This window comes from Argopecten irradians, chromosome 9 (genome assembly GCF_041381155.1).
Source record: "Argopecten irradians isolate NY chromosome 9, Ai_NY, whole genome shotgun sequence".
Classification (NCBI taxonomy): Eukaryota; Metazoa; Mollusca; class Bivalvia; order Pectinida; family Pectinidae; genus Argopecten; species Argopecten irradians.
In genome coordinates, this window is record NC_091142.1 from 34,676,106 (window position 1) to 34,691,857 (window position 15,752).

General features: G+C 35.0%; 1 protein-coding gene across 1 annotated transcript in view; it reads left to right on the forward strand.

Annotated features, from left to right (window-relative positions):
* Positions 1–15,273, forward strand: part of LOC138332150 (peritrophin-48-like) — a 16,669-nt gene extending 1,396 nt beyond the window's left edge. Inside the window, exons 2-4 of the mRNA XM_069280134.1 lie at positions 12,069–12,216; positions 13,095–13,231; positions 15,108–15,273. Of these exons, the coding sequence (XP_069136235.1) occupies positions 12,069–12,216; positions 13,095–13,231; positions 15,108–15,193 (371 nt within the window). The 3' untranslated portion in view covers positions 15,194–15,273. The remainder of the gene's footprint in view (positions 1–12,068; positions 12,217–13,094; positions 13,232–15,107) is intronic.
* The last annotated feature ends 479 nt before the right edge of the window (positions 15,274–15,752 follow it).

Here is a 15,752-nt window from a genome sequence, read left to right on the forward strand (position 1 = left end):
TAAATGTGACGGCGAACTGACCAACATTGGCCCAGAATTTGAGGAAAAATCACAGTTTGCTTTATTCTCACATCTTCATGTACTGTATGAGGGTGTTGATCACGTGGTCAAAATAATTAAAGCCCGTAGGATAAAACTTGAGATGTAAGAGATACGCGCGGCTTTGAATGAGTTATGGCTAAATGTAGAAGTCATTAATGACAATAAATTAGGCGACGGTACTATCATTCATCATCTATGAACTTAGAACGTCCAGGTTACTAAGGCTGCCAATGAGCATTACATTAAACATACTCGTGAGTGTGACTATAATTTAGGACTGGTCCATTCAAGAAAACTGGAATTTGTTAAAATAAAAAAGTCGAGCACGAGATCATTGTCCCATTACAGTCAACTAATCCATGAGTCCGCTTCTCGATGCAGACAAAGACAAGTTAGATCGGTGTCAGCGGACATGTAATCGTAGATATAATTCGACTGAAATGGACGGGTGAAGAACCCTGCCAGTGCTATGTGAAACAAAAGATTTTCGCGTGTGATTTGGACTGGTCTTTGGAATGTTTTTTGGGGTCGCCATGAATATCATTAATATAAGCAATATATGAGTAATTTGTTGTAGTTTATACTCGCTTAGGTTACAGCAGCAACTTACCAAAGAAGAACATACTTCACGAGGGAAAGAGGACAAATTCATGCAATTGGATAATGATTGGTATGTTCAGTTATGCGTTATCAAGAAATTCAGAAGATCTGGGCGCATGCTTGATGATTAATGATGTGACTCTGTAATATGTTTCAGGGGGAGTATCTGTCTGTTAACTAGAATGTAGTGTTTACGAAAATAACATTAAAATGGACGTGACCGGTCGAGATAGATAACAGTAAAGGTCCCTAATAATATGACAGTTATGCCAGTGAACAGCTCTTTAGATTACAGTGCCTCGTGCTTGCAGTGTGCGGTAAATCAGATGATCTAAGAGAATTGACGAAGTCTCGAATAGATGATGTTAAACAAACACCGTAGTCCAAAAAAAGACTAATGTACTGTGGAACATTCGAGTGTTCGGCTTAGATAAAGGTTTTCCAAAGTACTAGTTGAATAGAGCCCGAGACCTCGCGATCTCTTGTGCGTTCACTAAACCTAGGACATCACAGTGTCACATGTCCTAGAACACCCGTGCGTCGGTAGCTGATTGAGCGATGGTTACCCGAGTAATCACTATATTTTCAAAGTTCTCTTATTTATCCTTTCCGTTTGATCCGGAATAATTGTCGATCTATACTCTAGTCTCAAAATACGGATTTATTAATTACTGTATATACTAATTGTTACGGATCTATATGGTTATTAATTATCTATACATTCGAGATCTGTCTTGTTTTTGTATCAGTTGTTATTAATCTGATTGTAGTGTGCTGGTTTTGTTATTTTTTTTAAACGATATGACGTGGACAGTTTATGCATGCACTCGGGATCGAGCAAAGTGGTCACAATATATATATATAGCACTCAGGAAATGGTGGTGGGAAAGGAAGTAATTATGGTAAACAAAGGCAATTCAGTTTAATAACTGTTGTGTTTCTTAATCAGATCAACATTTAAAACACTAAAACGATGTATGTATTTTACTGTTTTTTCTGTTAAATGTGTGTTTTAAGTCAACTATTTAGATTTCTTAAATTGTGAATCAGGAAGTGTTCGTAGTTCTCCGATTCACACATTTTAAATTTTATATCATGTAGATATACTACTGGATTTAGTATACTGACCCAATATGGCACATAAAACAAAAACCTGTGGATGAAGTGATGAAATTTAAGAAAGGATTGATCGCATTTACATTTCAGACTCTTTCCTTTCAAATATATCTGCTAGACAACTCAAGAACTAAACCCAGTTTTTAGAGTTCTACTTTATATATATTTCGGATAAAAAACGTGAAGAGAAATTGCAAAACACACGATAGAAAATAAAGACTCAAAACACGTTTCAAACTGAGGGTTTTGAGAATTAGTAACAATTTACATCAATTTGAACCCACCACATTGCCAATAGATCACTATAGAGGTTCTAATGCACTGGATCAAAAGTTCCACACGTTTTTTTATCTTGATTATAAGACCCCTAAAACCGATATATGTACACTCTGGTACACAGATAAAAATTGATATATAATTTGTAACTAATTCTCAGACCCCTGTGGTTTCTAAAATAGTTTTATTTGTACATAAAGCTCTTTCTAGATAGTGTAGATGAAATGAAAAATAATGTTTTTACCCTAAGATATCAGCATTGATGAGTGATTTAACAAGACCGGGTAGGGTTGTTGTGCGGGATCCTCACAAACCTGTACAAAGTATATAAATCATCTTCGTACCTTGACCACTCCCTGCACCATGTACTGTATAATGTCATCAAAATTAATGCTTTGGTCACAATGATCGGTCGGTATCCGGAGATAGGGGGTAATCGGGAGTACACCGCTGGTTTTGGGCCATTTTCCGACACTGGACAACACCGGTCAAAAAAAATTTGTCCGACATAATTTACATTAAAAGGAGGCTGTGAGGTAATCATACGACGTCTGTTTCCATAGATAATTTTTTTGGGGGCTGGTGAGGCAGTGAATATCGACCTTACATATCTAATGTTAAATTGGCCGATTTATCATATGATGTCCGAGCGATATAACCGACATATTCACTGGACATCGTACGGATATCGCCTTAGTAGATTACGGACAACGAAGGACACTTGTATCCCAGGCCCGGCCAAATGTTGGACGATGTACATGTGATTGCCGTTCGATTCCCGAGGCCGGATATCGGACGATGCTTTTAAACGATATGTGAAATGATATGTGGCCGATTATGAAATTCTACGGGACACCGTAACTTCGAATTAAAAACACTTCGGGCACGTCCCATATGCTGTCTGAGAGTCCCGTCCACCGGTCGGCCATGGCTGGTGTCCGTCCGGAGACCAGGCAAAAATTCATGCCAGGAGTAAATCTTAAGACTAATCGGAAGAGGATGTGACCAAAGCATAAGTACTGAACTATACCGACGTCCACTATAAATACTGCATTCCTTGTTTTCACACCGTCGCATAGTTCTACAAGAAAATAGACATCATTTGCACTGATCAGAAACTTAACTTATTCTCATACAAAATTAAAGATCATCCACAGGTGTTTGGTTCTATAGATATTTTTTTTTCTATCTCTATCTACTCGATTTACGTATGTTTACATGCAAAGAGAAAACAATATGTATAAAGCCAAACACCTGTGGTTCATCTACAGAATTCAATTATCAGCTGATGAAATCTGCCTCCTTGTCCTCTTACAATTCAGAAGGAATACTTCTAACACAATTTTCTTGCCTTTATTTTTGTCTTTAAAACAACATCCCGTGGTTTGAATTTTAAGATTCCGCACTTGTGATATGTTTGCTACATGTATATCGATGTAGTCGGTATAATTTCAGTGACTTTTACGACTTTTATTTTAAATATGTTACGACGTATTGCAAAATATTATCAACTTGTGAAAGAGCAAAGCCTGTGGAATTTCAAGAATATCTGTGAAGAAACAATATTGCTAGATAAGATTAAAAAATGTTAAACTGTATTAAATTTATTTATAAATATTTTTGTCCGGATCCCCTGACATGTGACATATTGGAATTTCAGTCGAATAACTGCATTAACTACTGATTGAGATAAATCAGGATTTGTTTCACTCTTATCTTTGATTGATTTGCCATGAATATATTAATTGCTATCTCCACTAACGAAGAGATAAACAATCTAAATATTTTTTTTTCTAATGTGCTGTTTGCAGCTTTATTTATTCATTTATTTATATTTTTGTTAGAAAGTACCTACATGTATATACTGATCACCTGATACTTACCAGTCTACCCTTCATATTATCTATTGATACTGTACAGGTAGTTAAATTTATACCTAAAATGCGAGCTTAATGAAACGTTGTTTATTGAGAGTTTCCGCAAATACACGTGGTGACGTCGGCAAAAAATGTGCGTAACTTTATAACGTCATTTATTCCGACGTCATAATCGCCGCATCTGGGCCCATTTTGTCAGTCGCCGTCACAAATAAGTACATGTACCATACCCGGCAAATATATACATTATGAATCCGTCTTTTTATGTAAACCAATAAAACAAATTAATAACATCTCTAAGTGAACAAACCGGGGTTTCAAAATAGGTTTAAGTAAATATCATAGAATATATTCCTTATTTCATGAAATAGATACATTTATATGCTTAATGTATACTAGATGAACATGTATGTATATCTGAAGTCAGAAGATTGGATATCCTGAAAATCGCCGAGTGTTATTTGAGGTACATTCTATATTTTTAATTGTCTAAAATTTAGTTCCGGTATATTCAGAAAATTCCGAAACAGTTATTAAAAATCAGCCTTTATCTGCCTATTGATGCGAAACACGCAAATGCCTGCCGTTGGAGGATGTGACGCAACATAAAGAAAACTTATTTATATTTGAAATAAAAAAGCACATACAATCAGAATATATCAATATATATTATTTGTTGACGTATCTTCAATGCATGCTTTATACATGTACATGTTCTTTGAAAACGTTTTGTATTGTATGAAAATGGAGAGGAAAAAACGGCATCCCCCATTTTAACTATCAATGTACATTACGCTAGATATAATATCTAAATTACTAGTATGTTTTTTTTTTAATAATTTGACTTTTAATAAAAGCTACGACAATTACGAAATGTAAACTCAGTCTACTTTGGCCATCTGCCAAGTGTCTTTAACCAATCAAATTTCGCGTTACAAAATGATATTCACACGTAAGTTTTACGTCTGCTCCTACGTTTACGTGCTTATTTACACCCTGTCGTAAAACTCAATTAAAGTCAACGACCTTTAGTAGAACTCGCTCAAGGTTATTTGGTGACAGAAATAATTACCGCACCCTGTAGACTTACTAAACTGAAACTATCTTCGAGTCAACAGTAATATCTAAGGTTAGGCCTGATGCATACAAACGTCTTATTAATTATGTTGTGTTCAAGTATACCTAAGAAGTTATTATAGATCCGGCCTTCTGCTGCCACTCGCCGAAGGGTTAACTGCGCTCCATTGTGCTGTTAAATTTTTGTCATTGTCCCGTTTAACTTTTCGTGCGATGTAATCCTGTTCGTTTTGTGTGTCGTGATAAAAGGGAAGATCGCCTTGAAAATTTGACGTATTTTTTGTCTGTCCACACGGTTTAAATTACTTCTTTGTCCCATAAGAAATAATAAACAAAATAGCATTGGTTTAAACAGGGTCTAAAACTTTAAATCTTTACATGCACAATATCAATAATATTAGTGCGAGGTGCGTGTTTTGGGAGACTGGTATATTCGTGTGGTGTATTTTTGTATAGCTTAACCATTGCCTTTTTCATAGTGCTATATCGCTGAAGCGTGTCGCCGAAGACACCCAAGCAACACACTTCACCTGATCAAATTATACTGACAAGGGGCGAACCAGTCGTCCCACTGCCGGTATGTTGAGCGTTAAGCAGGCGCACAACTACCACTTTTATATACTTTGGTGTATCTGGGTCAAGGGACAGAGCCCAGAGCACATCTTAAAGGGGTGAGCGCTCAACAGAGTGAGGCTCAATCGGAAAACCACTCGGGCCTTCCCGTCATATCTTCGGAAAAACACCTCTGGAGTATATCAGAGGCCACCATATTGGAAGCCATGTTGGATCTTCTTTAAAAGATGGCGGCCTCCAGTGAGAGGGTTTGTTGTTTTTGTGATATAGGTAAAAAAAGGCATATACCACTGAATGGCAATAGGGCACGCTTGTTGAACTGTAGACAAAATATACAACGTTTTATGAGCCCTGTGGAAATATGTGACGTATTTCTCGATTCATCTGTTATTTGTGATCCGTGCCATAAGTTTGTTTCAACAGCTGTAACATTTAGGGACAATTTAACTTCCTCGATTTCAAAATTCATGTCAGGTTCTTTCCCAATACTTAAACGTCCAGCCAAAACACCACCATCAGCTTTGCGACGTCAGTCAGTGGCAGAACAGATATCAAAATATGTGGGAAAATTGAAGGAATTGACAATATCTAGATCTAGTACCAGTAAGAAAGTTTGCAAAAGAATCAATTTCACTGATCATGTGTATTCATGTAAACGTAATCATTCAACGAGCAATCCCAAGGCTCAGTTTACAACTTACTCTCCAGAGTATATAACGCGGAGGAGGAAAGCCTTATTCAGGCACGTCAATCTCCGATCTCAACTCTACCGTAAGTTATTATCAACTGACGTATATAGGCAAGCCTTGTTCAGGCACATCTATATTTACCTTGTATTAACCACTTAGGTATACTTCAACCTTATACCTTATACCGAAATCATTCTGTGATGGTACATATTCAAATTACACTTACACCAATCATCACCATTAAAATACTCTGTATGTACATGTACTATATTGTCAGGAGCCTGGACTAACAATTTTATATCATTCAAGCCAAAGGAACACGGTCATCGGAACACAGCCATCGCCATCACAAGTTTGATGATACCAAGTTAGGTATTGTTAGGTATTGTTTTAAATTACACACGGGAAATTGATATTTCTGAACTGCATTCACGTATCTAATATCCACCGATCCTTTAAATTCCTGCATCTTTGGTAAGCATTTCTTTGTACCTGTAAAAAGGATGTGAAAATGCAGGATAAAACTTAGCTGCATGTAACCGTTTCTTGTATGCTAAATTGTTAAAGAGAGCAACCAACTAAATATTTTTTTATAGATCACAGAGTTAAACTTTCTTTACGTATTTTACTGTATTATTAAAACAGAGGAATATTAGTTAGCTATCGTGTTCTATAATATTAAAGTCTAGGTTCTCATATAACACTAGATAGAAAAAAAGTTTGGGTCCTGCTCAAATTCCAACCAGGGTAGCTTTATTGAAATCAGGCGCATTTTGCACTAAAAAATCCTGAAATTCTAATGTTTTTACCTATTCATTATCAAAATTGATATTTTGAACCTAAATCTCAAATATGAATTTCCAAATTTATATCATGGTTATCTAGGAATAATTACCTGTCAGAAAACATTTTTAGTTTTGAAATTCATAATTAGCCAGCCAATCAGCAGCCGGGTTAAAAATCTATCCTGGGCTCAATCATGTATACACAGGGGCCATTTCGAAGGTCTTTTTTATTTAGTTGGTTGTTCCCTTAACTGTTTCAGAAGTAGTTTAACAAGTCTAGCGCTCAGCATACAGGGAGTGGGACGACTGGTTCACCCGTTGTCAGTATAATGTGACCGGGTGGAATGTGTTGCTTGGTGTCTTCGGCGGCATGTTTCAGTGATATAGCAAAGGGCAACAGTTCCACTATACAAGAAGACACCACATGAATATACCACAGTCTCCCAAAACACGCACACACCGCATACATGGGAGGCCGTCCTTACATGACCATAGCTGTTAATAGGACGTTAATTAATCAAACAAACAAACAAACATATTCATCATTTGAACAATAATTGGTGTTTAAGCATGATTATATATGCCTAATAAACACAAAAAAACATAAAAAATAATTCATTTTGCCTTTGGTGTATGCACAATCATTACGTCATTCTATATAAGATAAAGTGGCACGGAATTTTTTCGGGATGCAATTAATTATTTTTCATATTTTCAACTTGAAGTAAAATTAGAAGCTCAAACTTTTCAATTGTGGTCATTGTGTAAAATAAGAAACTTTTGTAACTGAAGAAAATACAAAATCGCCCGCTCCTGTTTTTGAAAGTGAAAAAATACCATTTGTGAGCGGTGGAACAACTTTAACAAGTTTATTTTAAGTACCGCATGGGTCAAGTAATTAGAACAGCAAGTAATTAGAATTATGTTTGTGTAAGACATATAGATAAATTATGATTGTACAATATGTTTATCACCTACTTCACTAAATTTCACATCTTATATTATATATTTTACATGATCATACATTACCTTCTGGCTTCTTAGTATTCATAGTGTCCTGTGAGACACATGTATAGTATAGTCGCCTCTGCAAAATCTCTTATAGTTCATGGTTTAGGTTCTGAACTTCAAAAGCACCAGATGAACCAAAATATAATTAAAAACAGTGGATGTTGCCTCTAATTTTACTATTAAAGGGACAATTCATTCAGGCTAATTCTTTTACATAACCAAGAAGCAAAATATGGCATAAATTATGATTGTACAATATGTTTATCACCTACTTCACTAAATTTCACATCTTATATTATATATTTTACATGATCATACATTACCTTCTGGCTTCTTAGTATTCATAGTGTCCTGTGAGACACATGTATAGTATAGTCGCCTCTGCAAAATCTCTTATAGTTCATGGTTTAGGTTCTGAACTTCAAAAGCACCAGATGAACCAAAATATAATTAAAAACAGTGGATGTTGCCTCTAATTTTACTATTAAAGGGACAATTCATTCAGGCTAATTCTTTTACATAACCAAGAAGCAAAATATGGCATAAATTATGATTGTACAATATGTTTATCACCTACTTCCACTAAATTTCACATCTTATATTATATATTTTACATGATCATACATTACCTTCTGGCTTCTTAGTATTCATAGTGTCTTGTGAGACACATGTATTGTATAGTCGCCTCTGCAAAATCTCTTATAGTTCATGGTTTAGGTTCTGAACTTCAAAAGCACCAGATGAACCAAAATATAATTAAAAACAGTGGATGTTGCCTCTAATTTTACTATTAAAGGGACAATTCATTCAGGCTAATTCTTTTACATAACCAAGAAGCAAAGTATGGCATAAATGTATTCTTCTACATTTCTTATGAAACATTTAACTCAATATATTGACAAATTCCACATTATTTTTAAGTATTTTAATTGATACCGTTGTAACTACAAATCGTTGATCAATACGATTAAGTAGGTACAGTATGTACTCAGTACCCATTCCTGAGCCAATGTCACGCACGTTAAACATATGAACTAAATAACAACTGAGGAGGTAATAAAATGATTCTTAGGCAAGACAATTCATCTAATAAGGTAAACATCTACTGTCAGAGCGATTTGAGCAGTTCTAGACAAAAGTTGCATTACTCTACGAGCAAGGGACAGGGTTCGGCATACAAGATGTTCGACCACAATGTGTAATGGCGGACAGCGAGCGAGTTTGAAAGTTTCACACACATTTCACCACCATGGGCTTTTCAAGCATATCACAGTAAAACCGTCTGATCTAATTTCCATTAGAACCGGTTTTTCCCCGATATATGTACAAATTTTAATGTTGTCTTAGATTGAATTGTCCCTTTAAGATATATATAGTCCAGGGCTGGATACACATCCAACACCAGACTTAACAGTTTAGACATATTACAAAGACGCACATATACATTCTTGAGAATATGACAGATACATGTTGTAGATGCCAAAATGTGTAAGTCTTTTGTCAAGGTAAGGGTATCTCGCAGGGGTAGAAATAAGGATGTTTTTAGCTGGACCAAAGGGCTTGCCCAATATATACTGGCCCTTTTGTGATTTAAAGGGCCCTGATTTTGGGACCGGGAAAAAAATTAAAATGTAGAAACCCTTTGTTGCTTTTCTATGTTTAACCTAAAATTCAGTATTTGAAACTGGTGTTTTTTTAATGTTTTTTTTTTATTTGTAACAAGCCAATTATCTACGAACAATTAGTTATATAATTACAATAGTTAGGGTTTAATTTTGATTTTTAAGGACACTCTTTCGGTTAAAGTATCAACAACCAATTGGCCCTTTATGAAATTTAATAGCCCCGGGCCGACGGACTTGCGGTTATTTATACCCCTGAATTATCGGGCTAAGGCTAGGGATGATGTATCAGTTAATTCTTTGAACCTTCATTCATTTCATAAATGTCGCTGTATAAACATGTACACTCAATGTAAAACAGACCTAAATATTTCAGTATATACTCGGTGTATACACATTCGTAATGTACAGTTGAGTTACACTAAAACACAGTTATAATGAACCCCTAGAGCCGAAGAATCACTTCGTTATTAGCAAAGTTCGCAAAACAGATAATGTAGATATATCAAGGGAAACTTTGTAAGCGTGTTTGTTATAAACGTGTTTTACTGATTACGTAAACATGTAACAGTACGCTCGTATCGTAAAACAGGCCTATACATGTGGGTCCTACTTATATTTTTTTAGTACAGTACTGTAAATGTACAAGTTACTCACTGTAAAAAAATGTATTCTCATTATAACCAGGCCAAATTTAGAATCATAATGCTTTTATATGTAGCATATAAATGAAGGCCTATGCTTCTAGTAAAATTGAAACCCGGGACGTCTTCCATTTTCGACTTTCGATCAGTACTGCACATGTACAGTAGCCTGGCTATGGTTGTTCATTATTTCCAGACGAACTTTGTAAAAGTTCTTACGTGACAGTAGCCTTGTATAACAAACTTTAAGTCCGTCAGCATTTATACTTAGGCCTAAATAATGTCTTTCACAACCGGTCAAACTGGTTGTTCCGTATTTCGTAAACGAAAACGACCACGATACAGACCGCTGCGAATGCGACAGTTCGGCATTCCATTTCAGTCTACACTGCAGTACTTATGGCCATCGATATTTAACGAAGATTTTTGAATAACTGAAAAAAGTATTATATTAACTATATAATGTCTGTTATATCACTCACAAATTACCGTGCAGATTCCATAAACGTCCAATTCATTGATCGTCTACCGAGTACAATCGTCGTGCACTTCAGGTCATGGCATACTTGCCGAAACAACGAAATGCCGGAAAAGAAATACGCCGAAATCAATAAGTTTTAATCTAAATTCAAATATATTTTTCTTAAATCAATGCTACTAAAATAAAAGTATAAATAATCTTTATTTCTTGATAAAATTGTGAACATCGTTGTTATCGTATTTTAGGAACAAGAAATGTAGTTTGAAGTGGGTAATATTTCCAGAATAAAATTACATTCTGTTTTATAATATCTGTGACGTAAGCGAGTCGAGTTGTGACGTATAACGTCATATGTGATATGATGTGTAGTCTTACACAAGTCCCATTTTCCTTAGTACATCGTTAACTTCTAAGGCCACTGTATATTATTATTGTATACATGGATATATTATAAATAAACTAGACACATAATCATACAATATTTGTATATACTGACATACTGCACATGTAAAAAAATAACCCTTCATGTATGTGTATGATTAAAAGAAATTCTTGTAGATATATGTATATAGAAATTCAGACAATCAAGTATCTATGCAATATAGGCCATGTAAGACCAATTCATTAATAAATGAATATTTCTATTGGTAATGACCTGACAGGAACATTTATTTATTTATTTAAATATAGGATTTGGGTATGTTAAAGCTATCTAAAGTTAATTCTTTGTCCGTCGTTAACCCAACCTTGTTGCGCGTACAGATGTATATCTATTCCACTTTTTGTGAATGTGAGCAATACATGTACATAGATGAGTTTTGTCTTTTTTTGTTTGTTTGTTTTCCTTTTATATGTATCTTCCACATTTGCTTTCTTGTCTTCTTTACCTTGTTCATTATTGTTTTATTTATGTTTCTCTTCAATCTGGAAGAATAAAGAAATGAATGAATACATAATATTGGATTGACAATGTAATATTAGATCTAGATGGTGTCCGCGACGAGTAGCAAAGGTTTTAAACGCATGATGTTAGATATATATAAAATGGTTATTGTCAGATTGTGACCTATCCACTTTCCATTGTTAACGTAATGAAGGGTTCCTGATATAATCATTTCAGCTAACCTCGATCCAGATCGATTTGTTAAAGAGATTTTTTCACTATATGGAGGTTTATTATTTGATTATGAAGTATTACTCTAATATTCAGGTCAGTATATCAATTAATAATGCTTCCGTCGCTAGCAAATTATATAACATTTGCTTTACTTTTAGTCGATTGTGATGTTGGCTGTACTGGAATGGCTGACGGGAATTATGAAATAACATGCAAATCCTATATCGAATGTTCGAACGGAGTGAAAACTGTTCACAACTGTACCGGTGATCAGATGTACAACATGACATCCAAACGATGTGGCGGGTGGGTTTATGTTACTTTTTATTAACAAGCCAGCTTTGAATACGAAAACAATGATATATAAACGAACTAGGCATTATTTCATGTACTCACTGGATATGAGATGATACACGTGTAGTTTTTCGTGCTGCTACAAACATTGACACAACGTTAAAGCATTAACAACCTTGTTATGTCACCTATATCGATTTTAGGAGTCTTTCAAATTGTTACAATCTGATATCACAGTAAAATCTATAATACCTTATTGCCTTACCGTCATGCAATTGTTTCCTAAACGAGTTGACAGTAACGTACATAATTTATGGTTTTCTTGTAAAAGAGCAGTTCCTACTTAATTATTATTATAAACGATTTTTATTTGGTGTATAGTGATCGTGAAATGATGTTTACAAACTTAGACGTTTATATATGCTTTATTATAAATAACAGACAGAAATGACATTTGTAACACCGTACGTATCTTTTGATGTAATGTTTGTTTAAATTTCATTTTGTAATACTAAATTAGTATAAATTATCTTTCTCTTTCGATTCGTACGGCTCAATCTCAGGTTTGTGATTCTTCCTCGTTTTAGAAATTTCCTATAATTGAACAATTATTTACGAGAAGCCAATAATGTCAGATGTGACCTTTTGGAACACTACAGGGGTAAGGTCGAAATATGTCCTCCCTATTATGATAATACCAATCACATCCCTGTAAAGATTCAGGTTTAATGTCCAAGCTTACTGAAAAACATTTAATATCTAATCATATGAATCGTATAAAAGCGTCAACCGATAAGAGGGTTGACATAGTTTGTCATGTATTGTAAAACATATATTATTTTCGTTAATATCACATACGACTAACATTATTATAAAGTTCCTGCTTTAAGGTCGAGTCCTCCATGCAACATTGACCGTGACTGTAGCGGCTTAGATAGCAAAAGCTACCCCGACCATGAAACGAATTGCCAGTCCTATTATACCTGCTCTGCTGGTACCTATTTTGGACATAACTTCTGTAGTCCCGGTATGTATATAAGTGCACTATTATTAAAATGTTATAATTTTCATTTGTGCATTTTATAATGCATATATGCTAACATTATTCACCACAAAAAAGGATTCTACTACGAGTCATATAAAACTCCTTGCGTCTAAATCGAGAAATTAGTTCGCCTTCATATGTGACTAGGCACGTCTACTGATAATAAGTCTGATATAACTTAGTTTACATGAAATACTCGTTCGCTCGCCTCAAAGATTTACTTTGGCGTTGGCGTTGGAAATACAATGTTAAGGTTTTTGTGCAATGTTGTCTGTCAACTGTCGTTGATTTCTACAATGATTTTGAATTGGAATTGCTGTAGTGGGTATGGAGAATCACTAAAAAATGACAAAATGTTGAATTAAACAAATTGCAAAGGGTACATGGGCTTAAAAGTTAATTAATGACATTGCTTTATTTTATAATACTGGAAAACCATTGTTTACCCCCTGCGAGGAAGGTTTTGGATTCTGTCCCCTGGCCGAGACACACCCTAATCTACAAAAAATGGTAGTTTCTGCTCCTGCTTAACGCTCAACATACAGTTCCACTATACAAGACACAACATGAATATACCGCAGTCTCTCATAACTGCACTTCGCAACACACCGCATACATGGGAGGCCGTTATTACATGACCATAGCTATTAATATGACGTCAATTAATCAAACAAACAAATTAACGCTCAGCATAAAGGGAATGGGACGACTGGTTCGCCCGTTGGCATGTTACCGGGCGGGATGAGTTGCTTGGTGTCTTCGGCGGCATGATTCAGGGATAAAGCACTATAAACAACAATTCCATTATACAAGATGACGCAACACGAATATAATGCAGTCTCCCAAAATACACATCCGCTTCTCACACACGCAACACACGCATACATGGGAGGCCTTCCTCATATGATACTGGTTGTTAATGGGACGTTAATTAATCAAACAACGAAACTAGAGGTCTGATATTGGGTTTGCAGGATGCTAGTTTAAAGCGCTACCAAGTTTGTTCAAATGAATTTCATTGACCTTCATTCAAGGTCACAGGGGCAAAAAAGGCTAAACTCTTTAAACTACTTTTCAATAACTAACAGGCCCTAAGTACTGTTGTTGAGTCAGTAGTAGCCTGCTTGGATGTAGTGCTACCAAATGTGTTCAAATTAATTACTTTAACCTTCATTCAAGGTCACACGGGTTTAAATGACTTAAAACACTAAAAAAAATTCTTGTGATTAACTATGAGGCCTAGATACCTGATATTGGACCTGTGACATGCTGGAATGAAGCACTACAAAAATTGTGTAAATTAAAGACTTTGACCTTCATTTAATGTCACGGGGATCAAATATGTTTCAGTCTTTAAGCGTACAACTGTATTTCAGTTCTATCATATATTGGCAAATAGCCTTTAAAGCCAATTGGGCCTCTCGCAACACACAACATACACGGGAGGCCGTACTTACATGACTTTTGCTGTTAATATTACGTTAATGTAATCATATAAACAAATTCATTTAGAAACCATCGTTTCTTAGACAAACATTACATAAACCAATTGGCAACAAATGTCAAAATTCCATAAATTTAAGCGTATATCCTATCGTTAAATCTAAAGCTGCAACATTGGACAATATTCGAAAATGACATTTTCTAATATTGTCCAATATTGCAGCTTTAGTTATAACGATATACAACGAAAAGTCAATTACTTTAGGGGTCAAAAAGCGCTAAAAATAATATGTACAAAACTTAATACAGTACAAACAAATACTTTGTATTTCGGTATATTCACAAACGGCTAATTCAAATTAATTAAACATAAATTTGAATTTATGGTTGCTTATTATGTCATTTTGTTATATAGGTTTGGTATTCCATGAAGAAGAACAGATTTGTAATTGGCCATATAATGTGCCAGCGCCATGCGGAACGAAACTTCTTGTCGGCTGATCTACAACACTACACCAGTATATGCCTTATGAATGCTTTTAACTGAAATGTATGTTAATAAAGCTTGTATATTTGGTAAATTAATTTATTATAAATATGTATACAACAAAAGGCAGGCCATGGGTTTTAACGGTCACCTGAGTTTAAATTTGTTTAAAATGAACAAAAACATATAAACACTTACATATTGACTCTTGATTTCTGTCAGTGATTACAAAATAACTTTTTAATCTATGAAGAGTCTTTCCTTCCATCAAACCTGTGATCTCAGATGATTTTTTGAAATTTTAAGTCATTTTGACCCTGTTTGGCCCCGCCCCTCTGGTCCCCCAGGGGGTCAGCGAGGACTGATATAGATGTTAAAAATCTAAATCTCAGGCTAATAATTCTAATCAAGTTTGACTCATTTCCTATGAAAATTGAGCAGATAATGTTCATAAATGTGTTTTTTCATATCTTAACTAAAGTAAACTTGACTCCCGCCCCAGGGGGAAACGGGAGATCCCAGAGTCGTTTAATTCACAAATTTTGTAAAAGGAACTTTCCATCTTTAAAAAAT